The sequence below is a fragment of the Leopardus geoffroyi genome, chromosome E1 (assembly GCF_018350155.1).
Source record: "Leopardus geoffroyi isolate Oge1 chromosome E1, O.geoffroyi_Oge1_pat1.0, whole genome shotgun sequence".
Taxonomy (NCBI): Eukaryota; Metazoa; Chordata; class Mammalia; order Carnivora; family Felidae; genus Leopardus; species Leopardus geoffroyi.
The window spans coordinates 53,869,554-53,888,469 of record NC_059330.1 but is presented as its reverse complement, the minus strand read 5'-3'; the positions used below and the strand labels follow the sequence as shown (position 1 = coordinate 53,888,469).

The 18,916-nt window shown below is 56.0% G+C and overlaps 1 protein-coding gene across 1 annotated transcript in view; it reads left to right on the top strand.

Moving 5' to 3' along the window:
* Positions 1–18,916, top strand: part of SDK2 (sidekick cell adhesion molecule 2) — a 266,290-nt gene that overhangs the window by 156,644 nt on the left and 90,730 nt on the right. The window contains 2 exon segments of the mRNA XM_045489616.1: positions 10,161–10,308; positions 15,977–16,110. Of these exon segments, the coding sequence (XP_045345572.1) occupies positions 10,161–10,308; positions 15,977–16,110 (282 nt within the window).

The window sequence follows — 18,916 nt, the reverse complement described above, 5'->3', positions numbered from 1 at the left end:
ACAGGGGCAGGGCCGTGAGCCAGCCTCCAGACATGCGCGTGCACGTGTGGGCCCGTGTGCATGCAAGTGCATGTGCCTGAGTGTGGGCTCATGCATGAGGGTGCACATGTGTGTGTCTGCACTGGTCTGCTTCTTTGCCCCCACCCCCGCCGTGTGTGGGCGAGAACGTGTGTGCAAGCGTGTGCACATGCATGTATCCATATGTGTGTGTGTGTGTGTGTGTGTGTGTGTGTGTGTGTGTGCATGGCATACACTGTTCCGGCCAGAGGCAGAGCAGTGAGCTGGCACCTGCACCCTCCAGTCAGCCCAGCCTCCGCCCCTCCACTGCCCCCCACGGGGGGATCCCTGTCCTCTCAAAGCCAAGTGTCACCCTGGGCTTCAGGAGCCCCCACAGTTGCCCCCCCAGGCTACGCAGCGCTGCTCCCTGGCTGTGCCTGGGTGGCTACAGGTGGTCCCTGGCAGAGAGCAAGGGGTACCTGGAAGGGGCTGAAGCACCGGACAGAGTGGGGAGGCCGGGTCCACCCTCTTCCTGACCACCAGCTGCGGCTCCCGGGGCCAGCCCTGAGAGCCCGCCCCTCAAACTGCGCCCAACCGCTCTGTTTCATAGCATCGTAAAGTAGAAACCACTGTCTGCAGCCCTCTGGGCCCTAAAGCCAGGGGGGTCGGGTGAGCCCTGGGAGCTCCACGTGGCAGCTGAGAAAACCACCCCTCCTCACAAGTTAAGGAAGGCTTCACCCAACCGTGGTGGCCACGGCGGGACGGAGAAGGGAAACCCACGTCTCGTCCCCTCCCTTGCTGGACACGCTTGTCTCTTGGGGAGCTGGGGCCGGGGAGAGGGGTCTCACTCTTGCTCTTTAGCTCTGGAAGTTGAAGAATCTGCTGTCCAACCTGTCCCCTCCTCAAGACACCTTCCAGGACCCGGGTGCGGGGGAAGGTGAGACCTGGCGAAACCATCCCCACCCACAACCTCGCTCTGTCCCGCCTGTTGCCGTGCTGGGCCGCGCCCCCTTTTCTCTCCGTCCTTATCCCACAGCCTGTAGGGTAGCGCCCCCACCCCCACTGCATGGATGAGAAAAGCAAGGCTGGCGGGGGCAGGGGGGGCATGAGGTGACCACCTGGGTCACACGGTGAGGAAGTACCAGAAAAGGACTTGAACCCGCAGCTGCCTGATTCTGAAACACTCCCCTCACCACACTGCCACCTGAGGTCAGGAGGAGAAAAATCAAAATGGGGGGGGGGGGAAGAGGGGGGGTGATCGCCTGCTAAGCTCAAGGTTCAAATGGAATCACACGGATGCCCTGGAGTGTCATGTCCCGTGTCCAAACAGCCCCGCAAATAGGTGCTGTGTCCACCCAGGATGGACACCGTCTCACACGGGGTGGGGGTCACACGCCCTTGGCTGTCAGCAGCAGCTAGCGTGAAAATGCTTGTAAATAAATCCCGGGTTCTTCTGTGCCTAAAACACGGCCATGCCGTGGGGACAGGGATCAGCAGGTGTGGCTTCCAGCCCCAGCCTCCGCCCTGAGTGGCTTAGGGCTCTGGGCACCTGGTGTAGGTGCACAGGGGGGCACACAGGGGCAGATAGAGGAGGACGTGTGGCCTCCGTCCCCCTGGAAAGGTGAGCACGTGCCCCAAGACCCCTTAGAACAATCACAGACACAGGGTCAAGCTCATGTCCCGAAGGAGATGCTACGGGAGGTACAGCGGGGCCTCCGCAAGGATCCCTCCTCCGGTGTGGCTGTGCATGCGTCTTTCCTCCGTGGGTTCCCAGGACAGGTCTGAGAGGCAGGGGGGCAGGAAGGCGTGTTACGAGCCCCATCTCGAGATGAGGCAACTGAGGCTCAGAGGAGGTAGGAGACAGCCCAGGGGCCCGCAGCCAGCCTGTCTACCTCCCACCTTTCCTTGCCTCACCTACCGCCACACTGTAGGGTAGAGCCACGAACCCCCAGTTCAAATCCAGGCTCACTTCTCCCTGGCTGTGTGACCCAGGGCAAGTTACCTCGCTTCTCTGTGCCTTTGCCTCCTCTTCCCTGGGTGTGAAAATGGAAGCTAATCTTAGTGCCTACCTTGTCCGGCTGTCACACAGCGCCCCGCCCACAGGGTCAAGAAGGCTTTCTCCTGTCCATACGGCCAACCAGGGAGGGTGTCCGGGAATAAGCATTTGCAGACTTTTCTCACTCCGGCCACCTCCACAGGCATACTCCTAGCCACCGCATCTGCTCCCCGAGCTGGGGCCAGGGCAAGGCAAGTGAGGTATGGAGGCCGCACAATTCAAGGCGGTGCTCCCTCCCCGGTACTCACTGTTCACCTGCAGGATGCTGAGAGCGGTGCCTCCTTACATCTTCCACCTGGCTCACCCAGTCCTGGTCCAGGGGCTCCCCCAGCTCTGTGCCCTGCAGACCTCCCGCATCTGTCCGTCCATCTGTCTGTCTTACCAGTCACACGGATGCTCGCAGATCTAAGGATGGGTGGGGAATGGCTGCTTTTCCAGATGCCTCTGTCTCCCCTTGCGAAGGTTTCTGCCTCCCAGGGCAGAGGGCGTTGACCCGTCGGGTGATGCTGCCTTTGGAGGCTCCTTCCAGGGCTGGGCCCAGCGGGACCCCCCTCTGGCCCCCACCCACCCCCTTCCCAAAGAGGGACTGTGAACTGGGTTCTAACGAGAAATGAATAAGGCAGCTGTGCTAACAACTAATGATAATGGCCAAGTCGTTACCAAAAGATTCTTTACGTGTTTTTAATTACAGCAATTAAGAGGAAGTCAATAAAACATCCACCCCCTCCCCAGCTCCCTTTCTGCCGGCACCCCCCCCCCACCACCACCCCCATTAGTCTCTTCTTTGGTTTTTTTTTTTTTTAAGTTGCCATAAATTTCTGGCTTGCGGCAAGCTGGCTGAATGGCTGAGGGGAATAGGAGAGCCTTCCTGGGTCAAGAAGCCTTCCTGGCCATCCACATCCACGTCCTGAGGCCACCTCTGTGTTCTCCTCACCTGGGCCACATCCCTGGCTCCTCCCCCGGCCCTCGTCCCTGGTCGGATGGAAGCCCCAGCCCCAGCAACAAGCCCACCCCCAGGCCACAGGGCGAAGGGCCTTAGCCCGTCTGGAAGCCAGGCCTGCAGCCACCTGTGTAAGACGGGACATGAGGGAATCAAGCCTGTTCTTGGGGCTGATCAAGCCCCAAATGACACCAGTGGGCCTGTTTTTCCTAATTCTTAACGTGAGTTTGAGCACTGAATATGGAATATTTAGGGGCCGTGCTACAGTTCGAGATAACTACAGCATCCGTCTTGCTGACCGTTTAATTCGCTCGTGCGACAATTATTGCTTTACGCCCAGTGCATGCTGAGCTCTATTCTAGGCAGTGAGGACGCAGGGGACAAAACTGGGACACATGTTCCTGCCCTCAGGAAAGTAGTAGGGCGCCATAAAAGTCAAAAGGTGAATATACGATAGAATAGAGGATGTAGAAAGCCCATGAAGAAAAATAAAGTGTTCTAGGGAAAAGTGAAGTCAAGGAAGAGTGATGGACGCTGGGGCAGGGGACTTGTTTGCTTTAGTGGCTGAGAGCGGCCATCTGGGGAGGTGGCATTGAGCAGAGTCTCAAAGGAAGCAAGGAGGGGAGTCACATAGAGGGTTAAGGTGTTTGCAGGCCAGGGAACAGCAAGTGCAAAGGCCCTGGGGTAGGTTTGGGTGTCTGAGGCCAGGGTAGCTGAAGCAGAGTGAGAGAAGGAGAGGGTGGAAGGCGATGTAGCCGAGGAGGTGGGGCATCGGGGACAGGTGGCGGCCTCCAAGATGTGAGTGGCACTTGTGATGTTACTCACGGTGCCACGGAAGCATGCGTGGTTGGGGGGGAGAGGTACGATGCGGCCTGCTTGGAGGGAGGAGCGTTGTTTTCATAATAAACAGACAAAACCACAATGAAATACCATCTCGCGTCCACCCGATCGGCCACACCAAGGTGGCCAGCGAGACCAAGAGTGGCCAGAAACTCCCATCCGGGCCGGCGGGGGTGGGAGGCGGGAAATTGGTGCAGATTGGCAAGCAGTGTGTGGCATCACCTCGTAAAATTCATGCGCGCGCGCCCTACGGCCCAGCGGTCCCACTTCGAGGCACATGCTCTAGAGATGCTCTGAGCCCCGCGTGCCAGAAGATCCATGTAACGCTGTTCGTAGCCGGGCAGCAAAGCGCTGAAAACGGAGTCAGCCAGCGGCTGCACTGTGCTCCCTCCACACATGGACGTCCATGCGGCCGTGGCGATGACTCAGCTGAGTGCTAGCGCATAGACGGAGCTCCAAAAAAAAAAAAAAAAAATGCACACACACACACACACACACACACACACACACATCACAGTAGACGACCTATAAAAATAATCCCAGGTATAAAGGGACTGAAACCAAACTACCCTAACCGAACGTTGTTCAGGGAATCATCTCCGTCTGGTGATGCTTGGGAGGAAGGCAGTGCAGGGTTAACACAACATTCGGGGTGCAGTTACCTCTGGAGAGGGAGGGGGCGTGACTGGGGGGGGACACCGTGGGGGTGGGGCGAGGTTTGTTAGTGTTCTGTTCCCTAAGCTGGGTTGAGGGGTATGTGAGTGTTTGTTCTCTTCTTCTTCTTCTTTTTTTTTTTTTTCAACGTTTATTTATCTTTGGGACAGAGAGAGACAGAGCATGAACGGGGGAGGGGCAGAGAGAGAGGGAGACACAGAATCGGAAACAGGCTCCAGGCTCTGAGCCATCAGCCCAGAGCCCGACGCGGGGCTCGAACTCACGGACCGCGAGATCGTGACCTGGCTGAAGTCGGACACTTAACCGACTGCCCCACCCAGGCGCCCCTGTTCTGTTCTTCTTTAAAGTATCCATATAATTGGGGCGCCTGGGTGGCTGAGTCGGTTGAGCGTCCAACTTCGGCTCAGGTCATGATCTCGCGGTCCGTGAGTTCAAGCCCCGCATCGGGCTCTGTGCGGACAGCTCAGAGCCTGGAGCCTGCTTCGGATTCTGTCTCTCTCTCTCTCTCTCTCTCTCTCTCTCTCTCTCTCTCTGCTCCTCTCCCGCTCACGCGCTGTCTCTCTCTCAAAAATAAACATTAAAAATTAAAAAAAAAAAAAGTATCCATATAATCATAATCGCTCTTCTGTACATGTGACATATTTTGTGATTTAAAAAAAAGTGTTTTAGAAGTAAGAAAAAGCAATGACTGTATTCTGGAGTGGAGTGCATACTTCACAAGACCTTTTAAGCTGTAACAAAGACATCAGGAATTTTTAGGCCACTTCCAGCTGTGCCCCAGGCTTACACTTCTTTGCTCGCAGGGGAATTTGTTGGGAAAGGTGGATCAGCGCCACGGACGTAACATGGGATGTTAACAAGCGTGTACCTCGGAGGGGAAGTGCCGAAAACCCTTACCTGTTTCTGCCTTGGTGTGCATGCTCTTTCCCAGGGGTTCCTGGGTCCCCAGGCTCTGCCAGCACGGGGCCTCCTTCCTTCCAGCCTTTCTGTGGCACGGGGCCAGCTGAGCGGATGCCCCCTTGGCCCTTTGCTGCTGCTGTTTCGTATGCGCATGGCTGTGCCCTGGGGCCAGTGAGCAGAGCTGGAAGCCTGTGGAGTGGAGAGAGTGGGAGGGTGCTGGGGGCCTGAGAGCCACGGGAGGCAGGGAGCTTGTGGGATGGGAACGTGGAGAAGAGAATCAGCTGCAGAATTTGGACTCAAACCAGCTGTGCCCTTCCTTCCATCCCTCTCGCAGTGCATTCACGCACGCCTGAATGCGCGTGTCCGGCCATCCACCCTCCCGCCCTCCTTCCGTCCATCCGACCGGTCCTCCCTTTCTCCATCCGTCCCCTCCTCCCTCCATCCATTCGTCCATCCCACAGTAGGGGCTCAGCCAGAGCCATTGCATGATGGCATTAGGTGAGTTTAGAGAGAACATACAGTGTGCAGAGCACAGGTACCTCGTAGGGACTTGCTGATGAGCACCGCTGCCTCGTGAAGCCCACAGTATAGCAGGGAGAGAGAAAGAATGTGCACGAAGCATGTCAATGGAGGGGACGAGTCATGGAAGAAGCAGAGAGGAAATGCAGAAGGGGGGCCAGGTTTGAATGCTGGCCCTGCCCTGCCCTGACTGCTTGACGTGGGATAAGCCACTCTGTCTCCATGAGCTTTAATTTCCTCACTGACGAAATGGAGCTAATGAAACTGGAGAGAGGAGAAAGAAACACTATTACCATGAAATTGCTTTAAATTGTTCAAATATATCTTCGGAGTTCCGTGCAAAGTTTTTTAAATAGATAAAATTATGGTGAGAACGGAAATCGATGTGATTTATTGATGCCATTTTTTTATAGACAGAGCCAAGTAATGGAAATTAATAAACAACTTAAAATGTGTATTTATTAGAGGCGAGCTGACCGTGGCAGCACGAGGAGTACGCGAAGGTGAAGTCCACTTAGGAAGGACACTGACACAGGGCCAGCATTCAGCGGTCTTTGCTCTTTAGTTGTGTTTGGTGGCTTAGGGTAATCTTTGTTGAAGAGGTAGATATTTAAACTCAACTGTGAAAAATGTGGACGATTCTAATATTTTAATACTGTAAATATGAGGTATAATTTTTAGCACTTTAATATACTCTCCCAGTTGCCATGGCTGTGTAACGAATTGCCCTCAATCATAACAGTGTCCAGCAGCAGTCATCTAGTATACTCACCGAGTGCGTGAGCCTTGGATCCAGACGGGACATGGTGGGGATGGCTTGTCTCTGCTCTGTATGAGTGAGGTGTCTCCGCTGGGAGACTTATTTAAAGGCTGGGACCTTGTCTGTCCACTGTTGGTGCTGACTATCATCTGGGGGCTTCATTTCCTCCATCCATGGGCCCTTGTCATGTCCAAGTGGGCCAGATTGAGCTTTCTTACAACATGGCGGCTGGATCCCAAGTAGGAGTGTCCGGACAGAGAGGGAGATCTAGATGGAAGCTGCATCCTCTTGATGACCTGGCCTTGGACGTCGTACATCATTATTTCCAGCACATTCGTGAGAAGAGTATGTTGAATGGGAGATAAATATTGATGCAGCCATCTTTGGAAGGATACACCCAAGGGGTGCCTGGGTGACTCAGTCACTTAAGCTTTCGACTCTTGATTTTGGCTCAGGTCATGAGCTCACGGTTCATGAGATCGAGCCCCACATTGGGCTCCGTGCTGACAGCACAGAGCCTGCTTGGAATGCTCTCTCTCCCTCTCTCTCTTCCCCTCCCCTGATGACACACACATGCTCGCTCGCTCGCTCTCAAAAAAAATACACTTTAAAAAATAAAAAGAAATATCCATCCTGACACGTACATGTGGTATCTCATGTAATCCTGACTATAACCTATGAGGAAGGTACTCTTGACAGCTCCATTTTTCAAAAGAGGAAATTAAAGCTCAGCGAGGTCAAAATTTTGCCCAAAATCATGCCTAATAAATAACAGAAGTAGAATTTGAACTCAAATCTCAGTGACTCCAAAGCCATTACCAGTGCGTTTACCACCTGCCAAATTTAGAACAAGGATGCCGACACCACATTCTATTTGCTGAGATACTTAATTGGCTGGATCTCTCTGAGATGCTGTTGAATCATGGCGCCTTGGTGAATCACGGCTTGTTCTGGTGGCTTTCTAGGCAGGGGCCCCGCACGAGGACAGGCCTGAGATGAGAAGCAGGGTGTGAATAATCCAGTGTGGCAGGACGGCAGTGACGTGGTTACCATGGAAAGGTTGGTTGGGGTCAGATTAGGAGGGACCTCGAAACCGAGCAAGGGAATTTAGACTTTCCTGGGGGGTCGTGAGGAGATGCCGAAGGTTCTGAGCAAGTCAGGGATATGGCCAGAAAAAGCAAATAGGAAGAGTATGGGAGATGGCTGGGTGTGGGGAGCCTCCGGGGAGCACGTGGGGTGGGGGGCTCAGCGCAGCTGGAGTAACGGGGTGGGCTTGGTGGTGGGCCTGCGGGAATTGGGTAAAACACTTGGATGCACATTCCTGAGGAAGAGTCGTAGGACTCTGTGGGGACAGGGAGGTGAGTGAAGCACCACGAAAGCCTCCAGGGATCTGAAAACCCAGGTGGTCTGGGCAGGTGCAGGTGGGATGCTATTCACAGAACTGAGATAACAGGAAGGTAAGATGTGCCAACATTTTCGGTGGGAAATCGAGGGTTGGGTGCTGGGGCTCGGGGAAGAGCCAGAGCAGATGTGAGAGTCTTTGCGGTGAGACTGTGGGCAAAGCCATGAGCTTCGGCGAGGCCTCCAAGGGGGCAGTGTGGCCGAGAAGAGAACCGAACCCAGGACTTTGGGAAAGGAGAGCACAGGCCTGTGGTTCTCAAACTTTGAGGTACAGCGGTGTCCTCAGGAGAGCGAACCAAGAACTCGGAGATACAGGTGCATCGAAGCAGGGTCTCTCCGTGCCCCGGGGAGGAGCGGAGGAGGGGAAGAGATCGGTGGGCTGCCCAAGTTCCCAGGGGGTGCTGAGACCCACCAAAGTGTAAGAGCGGCTGGCTTGAGCCCAGACTGGTAGTTCTCAACCCTGGCTCACGTTGGAGCTACGGGAACAGCTTTAGAAATATCCACATCCAGGGGCGCCTGGGTGGCTCAGTCGGTTGAGCATCTGACTTCGGCTCAGGTCATGATCTCACTGCTCATGGGTTCGAGCCCCGCATCGGGCTCTGTGCTGACATCTCGGAGCCTGGAGCCTGCTTCAAATTCTGTTTCCATCTCTCTGCCCCTCTCCTGCTCGTTCTCTCTCTCTCTCTCAAATATAAAACATCTAACAAAATGTTTAGAAATATCCACGTCCCACCACCCCCAAAGGTTCTGACCTCGGGGCACATTCGAAGCCCCTCAGGGCTTTCTGAGGTTTAGCCAGGCTGCCAGACTCCCAGTTGAAGGAGAGGGAGAAGAGGCAGGGGTATTCGAGGGCTTGAGAAATAACAGTCAAAGCCGCACGAGACCAGGTGGCATGGGATGTGGCCCCCTTGGTCAGGGAGTGGGCAGTGGGGACATGCAGGGTAAGTTTTCGGTGACCTGAGCCTGATTGCACATGGGAGTTCCGATGGCCAGCTCACACCGAGCAAGTTCTTGAACTGGCATCAGCACTTTTTTTTTTTTTTCTAAACTCTGTAGGTGATTCTAACTGACATGTGGCCAAGTCGAGGACAGTGATGCTTCTCACACTTGAATATGGACACACTTCACCGGGAGTCTGGTTACGATTCAGGCTCTGATTCAGTGGGTCTGGGGTGGGACCCGAGACCCTGCATTTCTAACACCACGCGGGTGGTGCCCATGCTGCTGGCCCACAGGCCGCACTTTGAGTAGCGAGGATGTCCGTCAATGTTCAGAAGTCATGACTTTCCGCACAAACACCGCTTCCCGTACCCCACTGTAACCCTCAGCTGCTAGAATCAAACCCCACCCCGACTTCAGCAGGCAGGTGGGCGACCAGAAGTCTCCTGCCCGCATGTTCCCTTCCCCTCCTGGCTGACATATCGGAGCTGGGATAAGTGTTCCCCTCCGTATCTGCCAGCGGGGTAGGCATGTTTTTAAAAGAGCAATATGGTGTTTCCATTCGCACATCCATGCAGCTTCGTACACTTCCCACCCGAGGCAGAGGAGGGAAATCATCTCCATACTCGATTATGAGCATCCAAGACCCCACCCTCTCCAGCGTCCCCAACCTTCCCTCCCCCAAGAGCGTAGGCAACCAGCCCCAGGATGCGCCCTTCACCCCACCCTGGAACCCCGGGGCAGCTCTGCCTGACTCCGGTCTCTGAGGTCTGAGTTCAAATCCTGGCTCGGCCCCTTCCTAGCCGCGTGCCCTCGGACAAGTTAAGGAACCCCTCTGAGCCTGTTTTGGGCGGTTTCCTCCTCTGCAAAATCTGTGAAATAATGACCAACCTCTCGTGGTGGCTGGATGCATCGGTCGATTCGTGGATATGTGGATAGAAACCCCCAAAGCACAAAGCAGGGCGTGTCATAATGATGGGGTTAGAGGGTGGGGTGACGGGGTCATGGGGGTGGTCTGAGCACGGGGCGGGGGTAGGGGGGAGGGGGCTCCTTCCCCTCTGGCACCTGCTGCCACCGCTCCCGGCCTGGGAGCCGGACAAGCGGACCCTCACACGTGCTCTTTTGTCCCACAGACATGGGGAGCTTTGAGGAAGGCGAGAAGTACCAGAGTGTCTCCCACGGAGAAGCAGCCGTCATCCGCGCCCCACGCATCGCCAGCTTCCCGCGGCCACAGGTGACCTGGTTCCGGGACGGCCGCAAGATCCCGCCCAGCAGCCGCATGTGAGGCCCTGCTCCGGGGAGGGGGATGCAGGGGGCTCACCCTGGGAGAAGGGCCTGGGGACCTCCCGGATGATGACGAGAGAAGGGCGGCTTATGAGGAGGGGCTCTCTGGGAGCACTCGTGTGGAGCCTTGGGGGCACGACGGCTCAGTCGCCTTCCCAGGGGTTGGCCTCCCTCCCAGCTGGAGATCCCTCCTGCCTCCCAAAGCCCTTAAACCCCCGACAGCACCCTCCCCATCCGTGGGAGGGCGCGGGCACGTCCCTGGCAGGGTGGCCTCCGGGGTGTTTCCCATGTGGGGTGTGGGTGCGGCTGTGTGTGTTTTAGCTGCAGGGAGGAGGGACGGCCCAGCAGGGAGGGACACACATGGCCCTTTCAGCACGAACAAGGACCCCTCTGTGTGGCCCGAGGCGTGGGTTGTGGGCCTGTGGGCAGGAGCCGTGGAGCCAGCACCTCCACAGAGGGCGAGGGCCAAAGCATTTCCTCCGGGGACACTCCCGGCCCTCCCGATCCCTCCTCAGGGTCTGGAGCCAGCCCAGGCTTTCTTTCCCCTTTTGGACTCCAGCTGTCCCCTACACCCAGCAAAGAAAGACCACCTTTGTCCCGGTCTCCTTGGGCCACAGGTCAATGATGGGTGGAGCCCCTCCTGGTCTCGGGAGCCCAGACGGACGGTCCTTGCCTTTGGGGAACATAAAGCCAAGTGAGCGAAGCGTAACGAGAATAACATGGGAACATCCTGGCAGTAACAGCGGCTGTCATTTATCGGGTGCCTGCTGTGTCCTCGCACCTGGGCTTATAACCACACTGCCCGCGTGGCCCTGTCCTCTAGCATCGGGGCACACCTCTAAGCAGGAGACACCCTATCTCCGTCCCCGCCTGTTCCCCAGAGTGCGCGCTCAAAAGACATCCGCCGCGCGAACGACCATCACAACAGCCATATGAGGTGGCTGGCTTTGTCCCCGTTTTACGGACGGTAAAGTCCCCCCAAAAGTGTAACGACCCGGCCACATCTCACACAGCTGGTTCCCGGCTTGCCGACGCCAGAATCAAGGTCCTTAATTCTGTCTTATGTGGAAATTAGGTGACAGCAGGGACAGAGACCAGGAGAGAAGAAGGATACAGTGATTGTGCTTGTAGAGAATTGGTCCTGGTAGGGTGGTTCTCAACGTGGCTATACCTGTTGAAATGGGCTTGGACGATTTAAAATACGTTGGATCGTGAGGAGCCTGGGTGGCTGAGTCAGTGAAGCGTCTGACTTCGGCTCAGGTCATGATCTCACAGCTCCTGAGCTCAAGCCCCGAGTCAGGCTCTGTGCTGGCAGCTCAGAGCCTGGAGCTGCTTCCGACTCTGTGTGTCTCTCTCTCTCTGCCCCTTCCCCACTCGTGCTCACTCTCTCTCTCTCTCTCTCTCTCTCTCAAAAATAAACATCAAATTTTTTTTTAATTTAAAAAAACGTTTTAAAAATATGTTTGATCTTTAGATCCTACCCCCCTACACATTCTCATTTCGCTGAAATGGGGGCACACTCTGGCCGCTGGGGGTCTCTTAAAACTCCCCAGTGACTCTGCCGTGGAGCCACAATTGAGAACCACTCTCCTAGGTTAGATCCATTAGCTACAGGTATAATACTGCTGCGTAACAAAAGGTCCCAGGGACCCGAAGCAGTAAGCATTCACTTGTCATGTGAATCTGCCGGTGGGGACCTTGGCTGGACTCTCTCACTTGCCTGGGGTCGCCTGGCTCTTGATGAATTAAAACAACCAGGCCACTCTGCTCCGTATGTACCGTCCCCCAGTCGGCTAGCCCCGGCTTCTTCTGGCAATGACAGAGGACCAGGGAGGAAGCGGGAGTGGAGACCTACTTACCAAGCCTCTGCTAACATCCTGATGGTACAAGAGGGTCACGTGGTAAAAGTCAACCTCAAGAAGTGGGGGGATTAACTCTGCGTCTTGAGTGGGGAGACCCATGAAGGCACACGCCAAAGGGTGTGGATACGGGGCAGGTGAAACTTTGGAGTTGACCCCGGGGTTAACACAGGGACGGCCTGACTCATGCTGCGAGGGGGCTCATGCTTCCTCAGGCCTGAGGGCCAGTGAGGCCAGCAGATCAGGGGTTACCATTGACACAGATGCTGGGCTGCGTCTCAGCAAGGGGATGCTTTGCCACACGGGTGCAGAGACGGGTGAATGAGTCCTCCCTTCTCTGAGGTTCTCACACAGCTCCAGGCGTATTGGTGATGGCATCCTGCAGGCCAGTCCGTTGGCAGAGGCTGCCTGGAAGACGGTGTTGAGAAGGATACTGGGGCCCCATCCAGACTCCATGGCAAGGGCAGTGCCGTGACGGTTCGATGGCATGTGCCGTGGCTGCGGGGAGGGCTCGTAGGCACCCCTCTACCGTGTTTGCCGTGGCGGATGAAAGCCTCACTCCCATCACCCCTTGCCTAACACCTTGCCACCCCCTTTTCTCACTCCTGCCCTCTGTCCTCACCCCCTTTTCGTTCCCAGCAGCCTCTGGCACCAGGACAGAATGATCCTGGCTTACACACACGTGCCCGCCCTCGTGGTCGCACCCACCACCTTCCCACCCCCACCAGCACTCCAGCCAAACGCAGGAGAGAACACTGGAGATTTTATCTCCGCAATTACAGCAGATTAATATTCATAGCTGAGAGGAAAGGTCCCTGGAAGCAAATTCTCTGGCGTCTGTTTGCCAGAGATACGCATCTGATGGGCGCGATCAGCCAGAGGGGCGTGCAGGGGTGCTGGAGGCGGGTGCTATCTCCAGAAGGCTGCTCTCCCTGCCGGGACAGAGACGGCGATTAGCCACACTTCGCCTGTGCCCTGGTGCCCGTTGCTGAAAAGGAGACAAGATTCCCAACAAAGACACATGCTGGGGGCTTTGGTCAGCTTCTGGGATGATTTCTTTTATTCTTAATGAAATTATCAATTGGGCCCCCGTGGACCTGAGGGAAAAAAGGGCTGGCTTAATAGGGGTAGTGGATGGGAGGTGGGGTTGGGAGCTGGACCAATCAGGGAAGAGGGAAAGACCTAGTAAATTGGAACCAGAGGAGTGTGGCTGAAGAATGCAGCCCAGCCCCTGCCCGAGAGTTGAACCCTGACCTCCAGCTTCTTCGGGAGTGGGCGTATCTGGGATGCAGCAGGCCAGAAGTCCTTTTGAGTACCAGAGACAGCTCTGTGGACTCTGGAAGTGAGGTACAGGGCCATTCCAGAACCATCTATCAAGGGGGTGGTCATCCCGCAGAAGGCTTGAAGTCCACGGACCTCAGCCACCTGCTGAGGGTAGAGGGAGGGCAGGCCAAAGTCATCAGTGCTTCCCAGCCCGTCTGCCCGCCACGTTCCGGTCCACATTCAGAGCGCCGCCCCTGGCCCGGGGGGCCCCAGCACAGAGTGCTTTCCTTGCCTCGAGTGCTGGTCAAGGCGATGCCAGCTGCACTTACAGACACCCCCCCCCCCCAAATCCCAGGGACTTAGCACCAGGGAAGTGGATTTCACACTCATCTAAAGTCCTGGCACAGGCAAGAGATGGGAGGGTCGCTTCTCCACCGTCTTTTGGGGTCTCTGCCATCCTCAACACTGGGCTTCAGAGCTGCCCTGCTCTGACAGAGGGGAGAACCTAGGACTCGCACGGGGAGAGGAGGGGTTCTTAGGGTCTGAGCCTGGAGGTAGTGCACACACCTTCCACCGTATACCCGCCAGCCCAGCCCCGCTGTCCCACCGCCTTCCCCTCAATGGCAGGGGCGCCTGAAACAGGTAAATGAACTGCCATCTCACCCAGGCCAGCGCATCTCAGCGACGGCACAACCCACACTTGGGGTCCAATAAGTCCCTGTTGGGCCCCTGGGTAAGAACCACTGAGGATCCATCATAATATAGACAAAAGAGAGCAAAAGGAGAGATCGGTGGGTGGGGTGGGTCTTCATCGCCCAGGAGAGAGCACATTGGAGGTGGAGACCCTCTCCGGAGGCAAGGGGGGGCTCGGGGCAGTAGATGCACTGGGGAGTGGGACCCAGGGGCACCCGGCGCTCCCAACCCACCAGGGGCTCTGTTCCACCTGAGTCTCCAGTGCCGCGGTGATGGAGAGGGTGGGGGGCTTCAGTGACGTCGTCCAGGGGCACCACTGCTCACCAGATTAGCCCTGACGTTGGACCGTGTGGCAGGCGAGGGCTGCCCGAGACGGAGGGTGACAGCCTCGGGCCAGATGGGGACAGAACCAAAGCAGTGACAAGAATCAGAATCGCTCAACCTCAGGGCTGGGAGGGAGCTTCACAAACATTTCTTCCCCCACCCCCTTCACAGATGTGGAGACTGAGGCCCAGCAGGGAGGAGGTTGTGTGCTCCTTAGAGGCTGGGACCAAACTCATTCTGGAGCTGCCCCTGCCCTTGACACGGCCCAGTCTTCCTCCCGCACCCCTGCCCGCCCCGCAGACTACACCAAAGGACAAGGACCCACTGGCTTTGTTGTACCTCCCATGAGCTCATTAGCTAGAGGGTTGTTTTCCTCCAGGGGAAAAGAAAAATGGGGCAGGACGACTTTTCTCTCCTATTTCCCCAGAGCTCTGCTGATGACGTGACTCAGGCCACGAACCCCCAAAACCAGGAGAGAGGAAACCAGCACAGCCCGGCTGGAGAGGCATTAGCGGGGATGTTTATTTGAGAGCCTGTTTTAAAACTCTGTAACATTCACCTAATGGGAAAATTTGAAAAGAATTCAACTGGGTCTGTCCTTGTTAAACTAACATTAAGGATGTTTAACAGCTGTCTCGGGCACATCACATTAAAATCCAAGATAGACTTGACAAACTAATGGTTTTGTTTGTCATCAAGAGAATGGGTGAGAGGGGGAGCCGGGCAGAGCGGGCGTGGGCAATTCTCCCGGTGCTGTCTCACCCACGTCGGATGGGGCCCCCAGCTTCCTGCCTGGACGGACCCCTTTCCCTGCCTGCAGACCAGGGGCTGAGGGGCTGAATGATGGGAGCCCCGCAGAGAAAGCCTGCACCCCACTGCCCGGCTGGCCTCCTTTTCCCTTCTCAGCCAGCCCAGCCAATCTCATCCTTGGTGACCAGCTTCAGGGAGGTAGAAACTGATACCCTGGGAGGGGGCTGGAGGGAGAGGTGAACCCCCATCTTCTGTGTTATAGGCAAACCTGTGGCTTTGGAATCCATCTGAACAAATGTAGGACTAGGTGAAGGCATTGATTCTGGAATGATCCTGCTCATTTCTAAATTCATTATCATCGCCATTCATTCATCCATTCATTCATTCCAGTGAATGGATTTCTTTGGTGCAGAGATGGACGCACACACACACACACACACACACACAGCATCAAAGCTATGACATGGGAAAGGACAGAACACATGGGGGGCTCAGACATCCTGGGCCAGGTGTTGGGGGGGGGGGTGCCGGGAAGCTTCATGTGGACCATCTCGGGCCTCTGTGCATGTGCTGGACTTAGGTCTGACCCCGCCCCATGCTGGCAGTACATTCAGATTCTCTACAAACGAAATGTGCTAAAGTTTAGGCGGGAAGTGGTCCCGGGAGTTGGGCTGGAGCAGGGGCTCCGGGAGCCACCAGCTTCTTGTCCTCGCTCCCATCCTCCGATGCTCAGAGCCCTTGGGCCCCTGTCAGACAAATCTTTTTCCTCTGCTCAGAGCCATCACCCTGGAGAACACCCTCGTCATCCTGTCCACGGTGGCTCCCGACGCAGGCCGATACTACGTGCAGGCTGTTAATGACAAGAACGGGGATAACAAGACCAGCCAGCCCATCACTCTTGCCGTGGAGAGTAAGTAAGCGGCCGGGCCTGGGACGGATGGAGGAGCGCGTCATTAAATCTTGGGAACGGGGCTCCAGAGGGTCGTTGGGAAGATGGAATGGTGGCGGAGCGGAGAGGCTGGAGGAGGGCCGGGGAGGGGCCTCTGAGGAATAGGAGGAGGAGACCCAGCTGAGGGAGCAAGGAGGCAGCTGAGTTCTGGATCCCGTTCCCATGGCAAGACGGAAATCCTGCATCAGGGGAGGGGACACTTAGCTGGCTGTCAGCAGGGCCGGAGGCCCAGGGAGGGCGTGGACTGCCGGAGAGAGTGTGCACGTGTGGGTTATAGCCACCTCTGGGATTCAGGTGCTGACAGGGAGAGCGTGCAGGGGACCGGGCACTCGTTTCTAGAGAAATACACTAACAGCCTCTACTCAGCGGGTACACACAGAGTGCTGCTTCTACTCAGAGCGGGCCGTCTTCACTCGGAACATAGACTCTCTGCCCAGGCTCCTGCCTAAAAATGCCTCTCTGCCAGAAACCACCCAGCACCCTGGAATAGATAGGCAAAGCTCTCCCCAGTGGCAGAGAATAGATGGCAGCAGATGAAAAGGGTTGGCTCCTTAGATCTCCTTTGCCAAGAGGTATTTGTCCAGCTGAGACTGAAGGCAGGTGTCTGATCCCTGCTGGAAATGCTGGGGACCCCTCCCTGGCCTAATTCTCGAAAGCCAGCCAGGCCCCTTCCCTCTGTGCTCCACCCCTGGAATAGGGAAGGAGGGTGGGGTGGCTCAGGCAGCCAGTCCAGGCCCGGAAGCACAGAGTACGCGGGGCCCGAGCGTGTCGCAGCCGCCCAGCAACCACACAAGCTGCGGGAGCCAGATGTTCACGTCTCTCCACATCTGCACCACTCCTGCTCCAGAAGCAAGTCTCATTTATCACCCGCGGTCGCATGGGGACGCAGCCACCAGCAGCAAAAACGAGGGTGCTGGTCTGCATATGGAGCCTTCCCGTGGCCTTCCCCTGATCCCGGCCTCTGTCTGCCAGTGTCTATACAGCCCAGAACGTTCCTCGGCCATACCATGTGCCTTCCTGGGCTTCCTGAGCACCAGCAGAATCCCTTCCTGTATCCACAGAATTCTCTCCTTCCCAAGTTCCAGTCTGCCTAGAAAGAGACCTGAACGCAGGGAGCAGAGTTCCATTCCAGATACTGACCTCTCAGGGTCACAGATGTAACCTCTGATGTTGACCTGGGTCAAGGTCTCAGTCTGGTCCCTGTAGCCTTGGGGCCCAGCCATGACCTGGCTCTGCTGTTTCTATAGAGAAAGGAATTTAATCGTCAGAGGGAGATGTTTTCCCCCATATATTCTCCAGTGGTCAGAATACCTGGTGTCCAATAGAATTCAGTCATTGTGGAAGAGGCAGTGTTCACGGTCTGCATCAAGGCCGGGCCGTCTTCCTGAGTGACTCGGGTTACCCTGATACCAAAGGTTAGAGCCCCCCACTCGGTGCTCCTCCCCAGAACCCAACCTCCTCCCCCGACTTAAGCCAGCTATCCTGGGGCCCACGGTGAACATCGTTCCTTCTCTTCTCTATCTCAGCTCTGCCCCCCCCGCAACCCTCCATCTGGCCCAAGGGAGGAGCGTAGGACCCTTCCGGACCCCCGTTATCTGCCCAAGCCTCCCCCGGTTGTCTGTTTCCCCCACCCCATCGCCACTCGCCTCCTGCTCTCACGCGGCGATTTGTACTGGATTAAGAGCAGAATCAGCTGGTTTTCAGCTAATTTCTCCTCCCACGAGTGATTGAGCTTCAAAACCCTGTTCATGTCACTGACACAAATCCCCCAGCCTGCCTGCCTGCCAGCCAATTTACCAGGAGCAATTGCCACTTTACCCACCACCAGCTCTGTCTGCCCTCACTTATCTCACGGAGCCTCGCCTCTCCCTCTGTTCCTCCCTCCTCGTCCCTCCATCCTTCCTCAGCCCAGGGCAGTGCTGCTTCTTAGCGGCCCTGGGGCGCACAGGGAGCGGTGGGGTGGGGGTGGGGGGGGCGCTCATGCTCTTCAGAAACGGAAAAGTTAAGAGCAAAGCCAGTGGCCCGGGAGTTGGGAGTTGACCCCTGCCCAGGAGTAACCCTGGTGACCTCACACAGACTGTCACAGCTCTTGAAAAATGCAAACCCGGGGGCACCTGGGTGGCTCAGTCGGTGAAGTGTCCGACTCCTGATTTTAGCTCAGGTCATGATCTCATGGTTCGTGGGGTGGAGCCCCACGTCGGGCTCTGCACTGACAGCATGGAACCTGCTTGGGGATCCTCTCTCTCTCTCTCTCTGTCTCTCTCTCTGCCCCTCCCCTGTTTGCTCTCTCTCTGTCTCAAAATAAATGTATGACCATTAAAAAAGCAAAAAAGAAATAGGGGGAGTTAATTTTATTAATGTATTTTATGTGACCCAACATATCCAAAATATTGCCATTTTAACACACAATCAATACGGAAAATATTAACGAGGCACTCGGCCCCGGGTTTCTTCGTCTTCATACTGAGCCTTCAGAACCTCTGAGTATTTTACACTTGGAGCACATCTCAATTTGGTTGCTCGGTTTTCATCCGAAATACGTGATCTGGGTTTAGACTTCATCAAATTTACAGCTGGAGAGGTGGTGTCGGATACCTATGTTGTTCTACACGTGCTTAAAAGTGTTCTAATAACTGATTTGGGGATCCGTTTTTAATTAAATGTAAATTAGATAAAATTAAATCCCATCAAATCAAAGGGGCGCCAGTCACTTTTCAAGAGCTCGCAGCCACCTGTGGTTCTTAGCCCCCACGTTGGATACCTGCCC